The 17,200-nt window shown below is 44.5% G+C and overlaps 1 protein-coding gene across 1 annotated transcript; it reads right to left on the minus strand.

Moving 5' to 3' along the window:
• Nucleotides 1-15,410: 15,410 nt before the first annotated feature.
• LOC102411997 (IgA inducing protein) lies at nucleotides 15,411-15,782 on the minus strand. Its single transcript, XM_006070788.3, has one exon. The coding sequence runs from the start codon at nucleotides 15,718-15,720 to the stop codon at nucleotides 15,577-15,579; it is 144 nt and encodes a 47-aa protein (XP_006070850.1). The 5' UTR covers nucleotides 15,721-15,782; the 3' UTR covers nucleotides 15,411-15,576.
• Between the last annotated feature and the right edge of the window lie 1,418 nt (nucleotides 15,783-17,200).

A 17,200-nucleotide genomic window follows, 5' to 3' on the forward strand; every position in this document is an offset into this window, starting at 1 on the left:
CAGGGTCAAAAGTCTCCTGGTGGGACTTCCCTGGTGGTCCAGTGGTTAAGACTCTGTGCTTCCAATACAGGAGGCACAGGTTCAATACCTGGTTGAGGGACTAAGCTCCCACATGTCACTGCCAAAAAAAGAAAAAAAAAAGTATTCTGGATTAAGAGTGGAGTGCGGTTCTGGTGTGTGCAGAGACCAGGCGGGGTTGGGGGGCGGGGAACAGAGGAGGGGAAGGGTCCTTGCCTAGCAAGAACTGAAGAACTGCAAAGGTCAGTAGTACTCTTTTGCCCAGGACAGATTTCCTCACCTTTGCTAATAAATCACAATTAAAGGAGAACCTCCATTTATACGTGCTCTGCTTGAATTTCTCCAGGGTCAACCACTTGCAGTTTCCCCCATCTTCTAAAGGGGCCTGGTGAAAGCAGGGAGAAGCATGTGCATTTCTTCATGGGCAGTATGGGGGTGGGGATGGGGGGCATGGCTGAGGGTCTGTGTCCCTGGCTACCGTTACCCTGCTCTCCCTTGGAGCCACCTTTCCCTGCCAACGTGTTTTTAAAATTTACAAACACAGCCATCAATATCTAAGTCCCTGCTATGTGCCAGGCACCATAGCAAACACGTTCGGTGCATGGCTTCATCTGCTCCTCTGAGTAGCTTGGGGCCCCATCATCCCTTCTTTGACTAGTTCCGGTTCCCAATCCCAGCCAGGCACAAGGGGTTGAAGTCTGTTCCCTATGCTGATATAGAGGACACAGTCCAGTTTTGGCGTCACTCGCTGTGGGGTGGCTCAGTAAATATTAATTAACTTTGAAGACAAACTGCACTTTAACTTACCTTTGGCTAATTAAATAAAACTGCCATGTAAATCAGCAGAGGGGACAGAGAGACAATAGGCTATTTTGAAGAGAAATTGTGCTGGGGGATAGTAGGACTGTTGGCCTTCAAGTAGAAGTTGATCTTGGCCTGCTCTGGCTCCCTTTGCGTTCTTTGAAGCTTGAGCCAGAGTGGTGGGATAAGGAATTACCCTTCTTAGAGAAAGCCTCCCCTCTGAAGTTCTGGAGAACTAGAAGGAATGAGGCAGGACACACATGCATGCTGGGGCCCCCATGCCAGCAACCACAGGAGAGTTCTGTAAGTAACAAAGCAGAACCACCCAGCTCTCCCTCTCCCCTCCCATTCATCCTCATCTTGAGTTGTCATGTCCCTGTGGTCCTGGGTTGGCTGCAGGTGACCTGGGGCCTAGGAAAGACAGGCTCTGAAAGCCCCTTCCAGCTGTTCCTGGCAGTTTTAGATTGTTGGGGCTGGCAGGCGCCTTGCTGGGCTCTGCTTCCTTCTGCTTCTTCCTGAAGATAATGAGCCATGGCAATGGCCCAGGCCCTCTGGAGGCCCAGATCCTCCTCTGACCAACTGGAAGACCTGGGGCAGGCCATTTAACCTCACCAGGCCTGGCCCTACTCCATTAAATAGGGAAATAGTAATGTCAGGCTCACAGGGGCCTGTGCACAAAGTAAGGGCTCAGTAAGTCGTAACTGTCTCTGGTTCCTAACAACCAACTGTATCCCTAATAATGCTGGTCTGTCTTGAGATGTAGTTGGAGTAGCTACTGTGTTTGAGCCCTAAGCTGTCACTTTGAAGATGGATATTTTTTATGTGGAAAAACAAAGAACAGCATCTCAAAATAATGTCATGAAGTTAACATGTAAGAATAGAGTGAGATAAGGTAAGGGTGAGGGCAAGGGCAGAGTGAGTACAGAAACTGCTGAGAATGAATGTGGTGGTGTGGCAGGACACCCATGTCCCTTCCCATCCCATGTAAGCCCCTTCCTGCAGCCACGTTGGAGCCTTTGCCCCTCAGAGCTCTCACCCCTCCTTTCTCCCTGGGATAGTGTTGCCAACTCTAGGGGCCTGTGGCTCATAGCAGGTAGTCCCCCACACTGTCATCTCTTAGAGAAAGCCACACGGGTCACCATGGTGGGCCACAGAAGCCCTGCAGAGTCCCCCAGAACTGCCAAGCAGGCACAAGACAAACATTTACATTCAACACACTGGAATGGGTCAGATGTGGTTCTCAAAAAGCTCAGACTTGCAAGCTTTGGAGAAGGCCCAGGTTTGGCTTCTTTTAACTCCTAAACAAATTCTTGTGGGATGTTGCAATTACTTGTGACAATCCCTCTCCCTGCCTGGGACTTTGATTTCAGATTTAGACATGTAAAACTGGGTGGCTGGCTGGGCCTTGAGCAACTTGGGGGGTGTGGTGGGAGATGGCCAGGGAAAACTCTTTGTAGCCTCTTGTGTTTGGAAGCGAGATCTCTAGGAATTAGATACTGCACTTATGTTTGTGTTATAGAACTTTTCAGCCCCTGTGGCAGATTTCCTGTCCCTAAAATCAGTTCACTGTGCTGTAGTGGCTCCTTCTGTCCCTTGAAACATAAATGTCTAGAAATCATTTTCTCTAAGAGTCTTATGTGGGAGTGACTTTCCAACCACTGTGACGAATTCTGCAGTCCTTACCCTGAAATCTTATCCCCTGGATAAGCGGCAGGTGAAGATGTGTCAAGGGGATATTTTAGTGCTAACTGGTGCTGACCTGGCCCAGTGGCACCTGGAAGCAGGAGGAGGTGATGCAGAGACAGCCAAGTGGATGCAGAAACACAAGAGGAACATGGCTGAGCAAAGCGTGTCTGACAGTCGGGACTCTGTGGCCTTTCTTGGTAACCAGGTGCATATGCAAACTCTGGGCAAACTGCCTAGGTCTTTGTGTTGCCATTGTACCTGCCCTTAAAGCACATTCAGCTATTCTGGGGAATGAGGTGAGGCCCTAGACCCCAGTCAGGCTCCTGTTTTCCTTCTTCCTGGCTATCACACCTGCTGTGAGAGCCCACAGAACTTTAGTTCTGGCCCTTTAGGCTTTCACACTGGCAACAAGACAGCTGGAAAAGGCTATTCCTGAAAGAGTTTTGAGTGGAAGGGCTAGGACCCTTTGCTTCACCCCTAGGCCTCTGGCAGTCAGTCGAATCTAACAACCTGCCTCTTGAAGCTGTTGCACATGACAGAAATCAGGAGTCACAAATGGCTGGGAATTCCTGGACCCTTTGTAAAGCTGAAGGTGGTGAGTAGAGTCACAGGCTGATATCTGCTGGCAAATCTGGGGAAACGGGCTCTTGCTTCTTGTGTAGGCAACAGGCACAGAATCACTAACACTGCTATATCCTCAGATACCTGTGAGCTCTCCTTCCAAGTTATCATCTTGTCTGGATGAAGCTTAGAAAGTACATGGAACAATGTGAAAAAGAGAAGGTCAGAATGAGGGGTGGTGTTTCAGGCCAACCTGATTCTTGGGGAAATCTGGACTAAAGAAACCATTAATCAGTTCTACTCTAAAGAGTAGACAGCAAGACAAGAAGGGGGATTCCAGGAATGGGATATAAAGGTAGAAGAGATGGGACAATTCCCCTGAGTACTTTCAGGTCTTGGAAAAATAAAACTTGGAATTCCTGAGCAAAATCAAATATTCAACTGTTTCATTTCTCTGAGGGGAAGAGGGAATGAATCAACTAGAACCATAGTACACTGCAGCACAAGGCTCTGGAGGCTCAGGGCACTAGCCAATGGCCACTGAGCGACTGTGGGGGTCAGGAGAAGAGAGAGTCTCCCCTGGAGGCCCTTAGGAACACATCTGAGACATTCTACTTCTGCATGAGAAGATTCAATATCATAAAGATATCGACTCTCTCCCAACTTAATCTGCATAATAAATAAAATCCCAACCAAAATTCCAATAGTACTTGTTAAAAGAAATCTGACAAACTTCCCACAGGAAGAAGTGAAGTACATTTGGAAAGAAAATATATGTAAGAATAACAAAAAGCAGTGTTTGGAAAAAGAGCAAAAGAGAAAAATACATTGTATCAAGACACACTCAAAGCTACAACTATTAAAATGGTATACAGACTTTATTATTTTGGGGCTCCAAAATCACTGCAGATGGTGACTGCAGCCATGAAATTAAAAGACGCATGCTCCTTGGAAGAAAAGTTATAACCAACCTAGACAGCATATTAAAAAGCAGAGACATTACTTTGCCCACAAAGGTCCATCTAGTCAAAGCTATGGTTTTTCCAGTAGTCATGTATGGATGTGAGAGTTGGACTATAAAGACAGCTGAGTGCCAAAGAATTGATGCTTCTGAACTGTGGTGTTGGAGAAGACTCTTGAGAGGCCCTTGGACTGCAAGGAGATCCAACCAGTCCATCCTAAAGGAAATCAGTCCTGAATATTCATTGGAAGGACTGATGCTGAAGCTGAAGCTCCAATACTTTGGCCACCTGATGTGAAGAACTGACTCACTGCAAAAGACCCTGATGCTGGGAAAGACTGAAGGCAGGAGAAGGAGGGGATGACAGAGGATGAGATGGTTGGATGGCATCACTGACTCAACAGACATGAGTTTGAGTAAACTCCAGGAGTTGGTGATGGACAGGGAGGCCTGGCATGCTGTAGTCCATGGGGTCGCAAAGAATTGGACACAACTGAGCGACTGAACTGAACTGTACAAGGAATATAAAAAGTTCAATGCAACAAAATACAGAATCCAGACAGTCACATGAATTCATGGGACACTTGAATATGAGAAGAGTAGTGTTTTGAGTCACTGGTGAGAAGATGGCCTACAGGATAGATAATTCTGGGCAGCATGCCAGAATTTCCCTCTGGAAAAAAAAAAGTTAGATCCCTAGCTCACACCATATATGAAAATAAATTCTACATAAAGGACTAACACAGAAATACAACTATAAAAGAAATATAAGAAAATATGAGAGAATATGTTTACTATCTGGGGATGGAGAAACCTTCTTTAAAAACCACAAAATACAAAGCCATAAAAGAAAGGATAGGTAATTTGATCAAAATAAAAAGCCTCTGTAATAACCCAAGAAACTATTATGAGGTTAGAAGGACCAGTCAGCCTGGGCTGAGGGGTAGTTCATTCTGCCTGGGAGCAGACTGTGAGAGACCGGATGGCCTCGGAGGCCTTTCCTTTCCCTCGCAATTCCTACATGGAAGTCAGGGTTCAGGAGGAAGCAAACACTAGAGGGTAGCTGCTCCCATTGTTATCATCCTTAGAGCCCTATAATCAAGAGGCATCTGAAGTCATAGTTGTTCAGAACCGGCGCAAAACGAGTGGGTGAAGGGCATCAGGGTGCAGGAGGGGAGCAGTGAAGCAAGATGGATGGAGCAGAAACACTTTTGCCGGCGCTGGGTGAAGATGGGGAGGAAGCCCTGACCCTCTGTCAGGCGGCATGGTCTCCAGACCGTAGGCCCACCTTTCAAAGAGGGGAATGTGGCTCAGGCAGCTCCTCGCAGGACCTCATTTTCCCTGTATAGAGAACCTTTTTGGAAGAGCTTTTGGAGAAAATGTTGGCCTGTGTGGCCTTTAATACCTCCATCCGAACCCTCAGCTCTGTGGGGATCACAGCAGTCCTGGGGTGATGGCCCTGCCCAGAGCTCCAGTGGCAGAGAGGATGGAAGCACCCATGTTCTTGGGGGAGCTGGAGGACCTTACACAGTCTGATGACTCCAAATCATAGGCCTATGTCTGGAGAATATTCCAAAAGCAAAGTTGAAACTTGTCTCATGGAGCTTCTGTCAGTAAATTCACCTTACAGGGACCATGCTGTGCTCTTAGGGGAGTCCAGGGAACCACTGCGTTCAGTTACTTTCAGCTCGTACTTCCTACTTGTGAACTGACTCTGAGCTCAGAGCATGTTTGCCTGATTCAGGTAGGAAGACATCCACGTCTTAGGAAACCCTTGCTGCATTCTGAGGCCATCCAGGGAGCTGGCTTGAGCACATGGACTTGAGGTTGGAGAGGAGGGAGAAAATTCTGAGCAGGGAGAGAGATGCCATTTGTGAACAGGAACAAGTAGCTGAAACAAGGAATGATGGGTATTGAGAAGAGCAGGAGATAGTACCAGGACTGGCCAGAACTGAAATAGACTCAGTGATGGAATCATATTCCAAGAAGCAGCAGACAACCTCAAAGGCCCCAAGTTGGCCTTCAGAGCCATTTTTCAGGATTTGTAGGGTAAGGGGTAAGAAGTAAATAAGCACAGCTGGGGATAAGACAGGGGCACTTGGCCTCTCATGAAAGGATGCCACAGGGGTAAGGAGAAGCCACTGGCCCCGGGTAAATTTAAAAAATGGACTATGGAACTTAGATTTATTGTCTCCAAGAGGAAGGATACAAAGACAAAGCAATGTAAAAACTGTGGCTGAGTACCAACTATGTAACAAGCAGCCAAATTAGGGCCATGTAAAGAGACCCCGTAAGGAGACCCTGCTGTTACAACCCCCAGCGCACACCCAGCACAGTCACTCAACCCTGTTTCTCACCTCTGAGATAACATTGGACTAGTCCCCTCATGTGGCATAAAATACCACAGTTTAGAGTGCTTTATAATATTGCAACCAAAATTCAGGGAAACAAGGGATATTAACCTAGCTCAAAGTCCCCAACTTCCCAAATGGATAGAGCAGGCTCTAACCAGTCACCCCAGGTCCAATAAAGAGAATAACTCTCTTTCCTCCAAGCCTCAGCAACCCCACTTGCAGGCGCTTTTCATTAACAGTCCTGCTGATCAGCCAAGCTGAAGGATGCAGCCTCTTACAGACCCCCTAGAGGACGGTTCTATTTCTACTCTCAGATCAGGACCAGTGATTCTGAACCTATTTGGGCTCTGACTTCCCTTGAGAGTTTTGAAGAAAACTATGGATCCTCTTCTCAGAAAAATGTACTTTGCACATAAAGGTATAAACTTGTGTAAAATTTCGGGAGCTTCAGTCTGGTGCTCTGTGACAACCTAGAGGGGTGGGACGGAGTGGGAGTTGGGAGGGAGGTTCAAGAAGGAACATATGTGTACCTATAGCTGATTCATGTTGATGTATGGCAGAAACCAACACAACACTGTAATTATCCTCCAATTAAAAATAAATATATTTTTTAAAAACTTCAGGAGCTTTACAGACCCCCGAAAGCCCCAGCGTAAAAATGTCTGCCAAAGGCAAATGTCTCCTTTCCTTATGCAAGAGCTGTTCCCCAGGGCTGATTAACTGCTATCTTAGATGTCCAACAGGTGAATTAATATTCAGCATTGACCTCTAGTCATCCCATGCCCTTAGCAGATGGCAGCTTCTCTGCTGTTGCTTGTAGCCAGAAGGAAGCAGAGCGCCTAGACGGAGACCTCATTTTGTTTTTCAAAACAGCACTCTGCTCCACCATCGCCAAAAAACCTCAGACACTCCAGGCCTGGAACAGAGATAGTGAGAGGGAAACCAAAATGCAATCTGGTCTGGTACACAACTAGGTCTGTGAAGAGGGCATCACAGACTGGATCCTCCTTGGGCTAGTAGGGAAACGAATGTAGGAAAGACCAAAGCAGAAACAGGAAGGGGTCAGAATGGGTTCCCCTCCTTTTAGCTAAATGCCGACTAGCTGATCACTCTAGAAGAGGAATTTACTCTTTCTCTGGCTCCTCTACCTGGGAACTCAGAGGCTGTTGGAGGAAGTGCTCCTATCAACTACACAAGTTCTACATTTGTTTCCCTTTTGACCAGCAACCTCAACGAGGAAAAGGATGATGAAAGGATTTATTGAACACTACTCTGTGCTGTAATTTCTTCACATGAATTATTTCATTTAATCTTCCTGATGATCAGATGAAGCAGGCACTCTTATGCCATTTACAGATGAGGAAACTGAGACCAGCAGAGGTTAGGTAGAGGTGCTGAAGGCCACAAAGCTAGTGAGTGGCAGAGTCTGCATTTGTATCTAGATCTGATGTCAAAACTAATATTTTTAACCTCCACCTCCATGCTCCTTCCTCAAAGGCCAGAACTCAGACAAAGACCCTGGAAATCCTCCAGAGTGATGGTCTGTCTCCAAGTCCTTGCTTCCCCTTCCCTGTCCTCTGCCCACCATGCAGCAGCCTGGCTCTCATCAAGGACTCACTTTACGGCAAGTTGGTTGAAAACCATCGAACTCTCTCTTCTCTCTGTATGACTTTGCTATTTGAGTCCATATTCCATAGCCCTAAATTTATCTTGGAGCCTAAATTTATTTTAAACTCAGCTGAGCTCAGGAGCCTCATTTCCTCTTCAGGTTTAGAATGAAGGAGGGAGGTTCTTTTTCACTGCTGCTCTGGAATGCTATTGGGGGAGGGGTTCATTGTCACAACTCTCATTTTAAAGACTGGGAGGATGGGACTTCCCTTGTGGTCTAGTGGTTAAGAATCTGCTTTCCAATACAGGGGACCTGGGTTTGATCCCTGGTCAGGGAACTAAGATCTCACATGTCTTGGGGCAACTAAGCCTGCACTCCACAACTGGAGAGAAGCAGGAATGCTGAAACAAAGAGCCCGCGTGCTGCAACTAAGATGTTACACAGCCAATAATAAATTAATAAGTATTTTAAAAATAAAAAATAAAGATCGGAGGGAGGACCAAGGAACAGAGAATAGAAGAGCCAGGATTTGGTAAAATGTCACCAATGATGTTGGTGCTCTATGGAAGCCATAATTCTCTAGACACCTCCCAGCTTGTGGCACTGGAAAATAGGGAATATAACTCCTTGAAGAGCTAGTCTCCTCTACTCCCTCAGCTAGTGGATTCCAGGGAGACTGAGTTCCCAGCTCATCAAGAAGCCCAGAAGAATGCTGCCCATCAAAAGCTTAGTGGCCGAGGGCCTCCCTAAGTGCATACTGAATGGCTAGAGCCCCAAACAACAGTGCTTTGGCGGGCAGCTGGGGGCACAGTGGGCATCAAGTGATCTTTTGAAGCCAGGGTTATTGCCCTTTCCCCAGAAGCTCACCTGGAGATGAAATACCTAGGGAGAGGAGATGCTGAGGCCCATTCAGAGATGGGAGGTACATGAAGCTAGGGAGAGTTGGCAGCGGGCAGAGAAGAATCATCTCATACTCAGGGTCCCTGTCCTATGCCACCTGTGGGCCAGAGGTGAGATAAAACAGGATGACAGTACTTGCATTTAACACGGATAAGGAAGTCAGCCCCAGAAGCACTCTGGGCGTCACTGAAGTCCAGCTGCTTAGCTAAGAGATGTTTACTGAGTATCTGCTGTGTGCCAGACTTATCCAGGCACTGGGAATGCCTTAGTTTTGCCCTCACAGTGTTAGCCTCCCAGAAAAAGAAAAAAACAATTTTGGACAGTGATAAGCACTGGGAAGAAAATGGAAATGGAGCTGTGAGGGAGAGGGATTGGAAGGGGGGCTCCTTGAAAGAACATGAAGGGTGATGCCTGTTTATGAAAAAGGGCCAATATGAGAGGACCTGTAGGGAAGCATGTTCTGGGCAGAGGGCAGAGCAAGGCTGAAGATTCTTAGGTGGCAATGGGCTTCATGCATTTAAGACACGGGAAGATGACCAGCTTAGCTTAAGAGAGATGAACACAGAGGTGAAAGGAAGGAGACAAAACAGGGGAGTCAGGAGGGGCCAGGTCATAAGGGCCTTGTAACCACATTTATGGGCGAGCTGCTGAATGGAGAATGGACTGTAGGGAGCAAAAATGGCCACAGGGAGACCAGTGACGAGGCTGTTAGGTGAGAAAAGGGGTGACCATATACGATTTGTTGTCTAAACCAAGATACTTGTACAAGCGAACAGGGGTACCACAAATAATCAAAGAGGGACAACCAGAATAGCCAGGCCTCGGCACTGACAAAGCTCTAGCTGCAGTCATCTTCCCCAGCCAGGACTGTCACAGGAAGTGCCGCAGTTTTTAGCAGTTCTGTTCTGACACAGAGCTCCCAGCTCCAGGAGATGGAATCACTTTTCTGTTTGCCCAGGCCCTGGCCTGCTGCCCCGTGCCTGAGCGTTTGGTTTTTGTCTAGAGGCCACGGGTTACAGTTGCAGCACAAATGGGGCAGGAAGCCCTTTCCCCTGGTGTGGGGGCTGCCCACTCTCAGTAACAACCAACAGGACAGGAATGAAAGTGCTAACAGGGAGTGCATGGCCACTGCTTCTCAAGGCAGTGTGGAGAGGCAGGAAGCCAGAGAGTCATGGACAAGCTTTCAGTTCCAGAGCAGGGATTCTTAACTCAGACTTGAGGAGGTCTGTGAAGCAGGTGAGAGGGTCCTAACCTTTTATCAGATTCTCAAACCAAAAACGACAAAAAAGATAAAGAACCTTTGTTCTAGAGAGTAGGGGTTCTCACACTTTAGTGTGCATCAGAGTCTCCTGGAAGGCTTGCTTCAACAGGGACTGCTGATTTCAGCAGGTTCTGATTCAGTTCTGTCTGGAGTGTGGACCAAGAATTTGCACTTCTAACAATTTCTAATGGGGTGCTAATGCTCTTGGGTGAGGGAACACACCATGAGAATCACTGCTTTAGAGGATACAAGAAACATGAGGGATTATGAGTGTCCCTTTTCAGACAAGAGTTCTAATAGATACCATAGCCCTCTAAACCAGCCCTAAGTCCCAAAGGATTTCATATTTTGTATTTGGAAGAAGCCTTAGGAGAGTGACACTCAGGACCTTCCCTTAGAGCTCAGGAAGCATCTGGGAAATAGCATTTTTAGAGGATGCTAAGTGCCTTCAGAAACATTACAAGCCCAAGCAAAACTCTAAGCTGGAAACTACATGGCTGGCCCTGACGGATCCAATTACTGGGCCAATTATTGGCAAGTAGTGAGATTTAGGGAATCTGGGCAGACCCAGATCCTCTCCTGGAAGCTGCCTCCTGTTCTCTTTTGAGCTTGTATCTGCAGCCAAGTGGGCCCAGATAGGAGGTCAGCCATAAGGAAGACAGAGGGTGTCTGCTGGGGGTATAACCTGGGGACAAGAAAGAAATCAACAGCTCCACTGGACAGAACTGAAGGGCTCATTCACAGGGCTTTTTGATCAGGTCATTGTCATGAAGATGAGAAGAGGCAGGAATAGTACCTAGCACTGTACTTTAAGCAAGAGCAGTGGGGAGAGGCCTGGAAGGGCCATTCGCCATGTTTCTTCAGACCTTGTCTGAGTAAGTCACTCCCCCATGAAAGTGGAGGGGGAAATGAAAATGTAGATTCATTCATGAATCAACCTTCAGAACAGGAAGTGTGGCTTGTGAGCTATACGGAGAAATCTTCCTTTACTTCAGGGAACGTTGGTTTTGCCCTCCAGCTGAATACATCCCGAGCTAAGGCACTGTCAGAGTCAGGGAGTCCCTAGGAGTTAGGGGAAAAGAGGAGGCGCTAGAGTGACTGAGACCAAGTCGCAGTCTCCTGGGCACCATCTGCCAGGACGTGTGACTTGAATTCTGACTGTGTGACCCGGGCATGTTACTTGATCTCTTTGTGTCTTAGTTTCCTCTTCTGTAAAATGGGGGTAATAATAGTGCCTGTTTCATAGGGTTGTATAAAGATTTAATGAAATAACCTAGACAAAACACTTAGCTTGCATATTTTAAGCACTCAACATTGAGCTTTTTTTTTAAGTGAGGGGCTTGGAAAAATTTAGGATGGTGGCAGTACATACTCACCCTCAGTGTCACTGCCAGAGGCAGAAAGAGAGGGCTGGCCGAGCCTGGAGCTGCTGCCAGTCTCCCTGGGAGGCTGACAAACAAATTCCTGCTTCCTGGGGAAGGTCTGAGTTGTGAGCTAAGCAAGCAGGGAGAGTCAGGATTCCTAGGATGGTGGGGTTAACTGGACAACTCTGCTGGCTGTGAGGTGGGGATATCCTGCTCTTTTAAACATTGCAACATTCAGTGAGCCTTTCTGTGACATTTTCTCACTGCCAACCTAAGTGCCAAATGGCCTGATTTGAACAAATCAAAATGAATGAAAATCAAAGCTGGTAGGAAAATGGGAATGATGTTATTGGAAACACTCCAGAGATTTGCAAAAATAAGGTAAAATCCCCATTTTCAGAGGGAAAAATCAGTGGTTCCTTCTCAAGTTCCTGAAGTGTGGGGGTCGATGCTGAAGTGAAGCAGTAGTGCCTGTGCTGACCCTGAGGTTAGCTAGCAGACAAAAAGAGCTCTCTCGTTCCTCTGATCCCGTAAGAGCAGAACCTCTTCTAAAACTCAGTACCCCAAATCAAAAAGTCCTGTCTGCTTAGAAGGAAACTGTTACTGGCACTAGGAACACAGTTCTAAAAAAATCATGCAAAAGAGCCAAAGTAAATGACATACTACATGGTTAAATAAAAGTTAACATCCATTGGAGGTGGGAGTGGGGAGAGATTGCTGATTTTATCGCTTTAGAAAACTGCTAAATAAAAATGGCTAACAGTTCTGTTGACCATGCTGGGCCCCCTTCCTCAGGGGCTCCCATGGGCCCATAATTCTTGCCCTAGAGTTCAGCCCCATTCCAAGTCTGGGATGTTCCCCCTGCAGCCCTGCAACAGAACTTCACCTCCACCTCTCCAAAATGACCTCAGGGCATATTCCCCGAGGTCAGGGATTCCCATTTGGAATCTTTCAAAGACAGTTAGGAAGGGGCCTGGCTTCCGGCTTTTCACTCCCTTTTACCTTACCACAAATCGTGGCTGGAGTTTCTACCACAATCTCCAATACTAGAGAGTCCTCCTCTGGGACAAGCCCAGGAGTTTGTCTGACTCTACATTGAGGTGAGAGGGGGAATCTTTAGGAAGTACCCACCTGTCCCCTGCGTGCCACCTAAATCAAGAGGCACTGCCACCTGCCCTACCCATGCAAAACAGAGGCCCCTCCGTTTTAAGTCTGTTATTTTTACAGGAGTTGGTGGTTGTCAAGTGTGGAAGCTGGTCCAACAGCTGGCTAGCTGTGACTAGCTGTCTTCCAATAGCTAGTCTGCTGCTCTCTACAAAGGAGAGCCATTTCAGTAAGAAAAAATCCAAACAGCAACAAAGCTTTCTTGGAATTTACTCAAGGAAGCCTGAAACTGTGTTACTGTGAACATGAGATATTTCAATGACCACACATCAGTTTTTAGAATATAACTACTGTTATACACATGTATATATGTATAACAGTATATGACTTTCCTGGTGGCTCAGATGGTAAAGCGTCTGTATACAATGTGGGAGACCCGGGTTCGATCCCTGGGTCGGGAAGATCCCCTCGAGAATAAAATGGCAATCCACTCCAGTACTACTGCCTGGAAAATCCCATGGACAGAGGAGTCTGGTAGGCTACAGTCCATGGGGTCGCCAAGAGTCGGACACGACTAAGCGACTTCACTTCACTTCACTGTTATACACATGTATATACGTATATTTATTTACTTGGTTGTCTCTCTTTTTTTTGGCCATGCTGCACAGCATGCAGGAGCTTATTAGGTTGGTGCAAACGTAACTGCGGTTTTTGCATTGTTGAAATCTGCCATTTGATATTGGAATACATTCTTAAATAAATGTGGTTATGTTCTACATCATTTTAATGTGAATTTCTCACTTTATTTTTTGGTAATGACTTATTAATTGCTGTTTATTTTATATATATTTGAGACTATGGAAATGGTAGACAAAAAGCAAATTTGAGCGATTTTCTTATTCGAGTTCAAAATGGGTCATAAAGCAGCAGAGACAGATTGCAACACCAATGCAGTTGGCCCAGGAACTGCTAACAAATGTATAGTGGTAGTGCAAGAAGTTTTGCAAAGGAGACGAGAGCCTTGAAGATGAGCGTAGTGGATGGCCTTCAGAAGCTGACAACAACCAACTGAGAGCAATCACTGAAGCTGATCCTTTTACAACTACATGAGAAGTTGCCAAAGAACTCAATGTTGACCATTCTATGGTCGTGAAGCATTTGAAGCAAATTGGAAAGGTGAAAATGCAATAGGTGAGTGCCTCATGAGCTGACCGAAAATTTTAAAAAACCGTTGTTTTGAAGAGCTGTCTTCTCTTATTCTATGTAACAACAACAAGCCATTTCTCTGTTGGATTGTGACAAGAAATGAAGAGTGAATTTTATATGACAACCAGCGACAACCAGCTTGGTAGTTGGACCAAGAAGCTCCAAAGCACTTACCATGGCCAAACGTGCACCAAAAAAGGTCAAGTCATTGTTTGGCAGTCTGCTGCCTGTCTGATCCACTACAGTTTTCTGAATCCCGGAGAAACCATTATATCTGAGAAGTATGCTCAGCAAATCGATGAGATGCACAGAAAACTGCAACACCTCCAGCCAGCACTGGTCAACAGAAAGGGCCCAATTCTTCTCCTCGACAACGCCTGACTACATGTTGCACAACCAATGTTTCAAAAGTTGAATGAATTGGGCTACGAAGTTTTGCCTCATCCGCCATATTCACCTGACCTCTCGCAAACCGACTACCACTTCTTCAAGAACTTGACGACTTTTTGCAGGGAAATGCTTCCACAACCAGCAGGAGGCAGAAAATGCTTTCCAGGAGTTTGTCCAATCCCTAAGCATGGATTTTTACACTACAGGAATAAACAAACTTATTTCTCATTGGCAAAAATGTGTTAATTGTAATGATTCATATTTCGATTAATAAATATGTGTTTGAGTCTAGTTATAATGATTTAAAATTCACACTTCAAAACCGCAATTACTTTTGTACCAACCAAAATAGCTCCCCGACCAGGGATTAAACACATGCTCCTTGCATTCGAAGCGCAAAGAAAAAATCTTTTATAGTGTGATTTTTGCAGAAACTTTGTTTCTGCAACCACTTGTTCCAAGCCTTCTCATATCCAGCCTAAAAGTAACTGAAAGTACCAGAAAAGATAATTTGAGGAGAAAGCAGAAATCCAAACTTCCAACTCCATTTCTAAAGGTTGAGGAAAATACCATACAACTGAAGCCACTGCTGGTTTTTGAGTTAGAGGCCAAAACTGAGATAGCTCTTTTTGGTCAGATAATCTAATCTTCTATAAGAAGGTTCCATTAAAACTATTCTGAAGGATCACTCCTGTGGCACATTTTTATTGGTAACTTCTTTCACTAAAAAAGCAGTTTCAAAAGGATCTTATTTTCAAGCACAACTGTTACTTTCTGCAGAGGATTCTCTTCATCTTTTGTCATGACTCTTTTATAACCCAAACCAACTTCAAATTTAAACGACAAAAAACAAAGTTTCCAGTGGAAAAGGGGCATAGTCTATGGGAAAAGTTTTCCTTCTCTTTATGTGATGGCTTGGTTAACCATCCCACCACCAGAGAATTTTTAAAATGGACTTAAGAAGCAAGATAGGGAAGCCATTCACATAAAATCTAATTTGTTTTAAGAGGAAAGTTTTCCAATGTGAGACAGCACACCTAATGCCTGAAGCAAATCAATTATCAGACAAATATACCTGCTACTGAACACTTAAAATGGTTTTTGTCTATCCAAAAAAAAAAAAAAAAAATCCAAGAGCAACCATAACCACCCCCCACCAAAGGCACTGAAACAAAAGACTGATCTGTTTATACGGTCACATGAAAAATAAACATCTTTATTTTTTTGCCTACTTTATTTCATTTTTTTCAAATAAAATTTAAATCTGTACAAAGTATACTGTTACAGTATATATTTTTTAAGAATCAATGCCTAAAAGAATCACAATACTTCAATAAGCAGTACAGCAGACCTCGCTAGTTTCAGCTTTGATATTGAACAAACTCAAGCCGGCTGATGCACAACACATTTGCTTGGTTTCCACATGGTGAGTTCCCAGCACTGAGATGGGAGAACACAACAGCAAGTATGGTTATATTACAGCCCGACACACTGCGCTTCTTCATGTGATAATAGCTGCACAGATTTAATACAGAATGCTCAAATTTACTTTTTAAATTGCATTTGCTTACTTCTTAGTTGGCAAAATTCAGCATTCTTAATGGGGTCCCCAAACAGTGCAAATTAATGATATTCTACTATATAATTGGCACATCTCCAATAAGGATTAACTTGTAAACTCAAAGAATATTACAACTTTGTCCTAAATTTTAACTAATATACATCTGGTCCATTTAACCAAAGTCATTTTGGAAAGATATTAAAGAACAATTCTATTTCTGAAAGGATATTGTTTTGACCATTCTTTAGAGAAGATAAATTTTTAAATTGTCATTAAAATGTTTTACTATAAAAATTTTACAAACTTGATTAGAAATTTCAAGATTATGATTCACAGCAGACAAATACAAACTGTTCATATTCCAACAATACCTACTCTTAGGCTTTCAGAGCACAACCATGTCAGCTGTGTTAACTAAAATTTTGAACAGTGTACTAAATTTATAAGTGGTGCTGGGTCTAGCAAGTGTAAATACACAGTATATTTTAATGAAAAGAATTGTCTTCTTTATACTTTATTTGTTTTCCCATAAGGAAACATTAATGTTTACATTCTTTAATAAAGTTAATCTTACATCAGAATATAACTTAATACTGTCAGCAACAGGGACCACACACAGTAAATAAGAAGCACATTTAAAATAAGTCTGAATTCACATAGATTAACATTTGTTGGTTAATAAAATATCGACAGTATTACAATCTTACAATATTTACAGTAAGAAAAATCTAGAGTAATATATACCTTTCACAGCAGGATTCCTTTTTTTTTTAAATTATTATTTCTTCCAGTTTGGGATTGTGTATACACAAAAAGCTCAAATAAAGCAACTCTGCAATATAATCTTAAAATAATGGCTACTGAGGGAAATTCTATCACAACCATTGAAAATAATGGTGACTTTTCACGGAGTCTGTGGCATCTGAGAACCTAGTTAATTAACCAAAGTCTTGCTCAAACCAGCCTCAGTTACCCAGATTAAAGCTGCAGAACTCCGGCCTTCCCTGACTGCTAAAAACCCAACAGATTTTCTCAACATGCTATAAGAAAAGAGGGAAAGTAGGTTTCAGTTCACACCTCATGGCTGGAAGCCTCTGACCAGTGTACATTCCCAACTTATGCTAAAAAGAGGGCCAACTTCATCCCTAAATCATCACAAGAGTTTACCCTCCAACTATAGGGCACTGTGATACCAAGCTCACTCATTCCTCAACCTTCCAGCATTAGGATAAGGCATGAATTTGGCCCATATAATACACACCAGCATCTTAAAGACTTGGGATCAGGGCAAAGAAATATACCAGTGCAGTCTGCACTGAGATCAACAGGGAAAATGGGAAGCGATGCACATTTCCGATTAGAATGGCAAGAAGACCCACATCCCTAAACTGGAATTTGGCCAGGGCATCAGAGTTAGCACCCCC

Source organism: Bubalus bubalis, chromosome 9 (assembly GCF_019923935.1).
Source record: "Bubalus bubalis isolate 160015118507 breed Murrah chromosome 9, NDDB_SH_1, whole genome shotgun sequence".
Classification (NCBI taxonomy): Eukaryota; Metazoa; Chordata; class Mammalia; order Artiodactyla; family Bovidae; genus Bubalus; species Bubalus bubalis.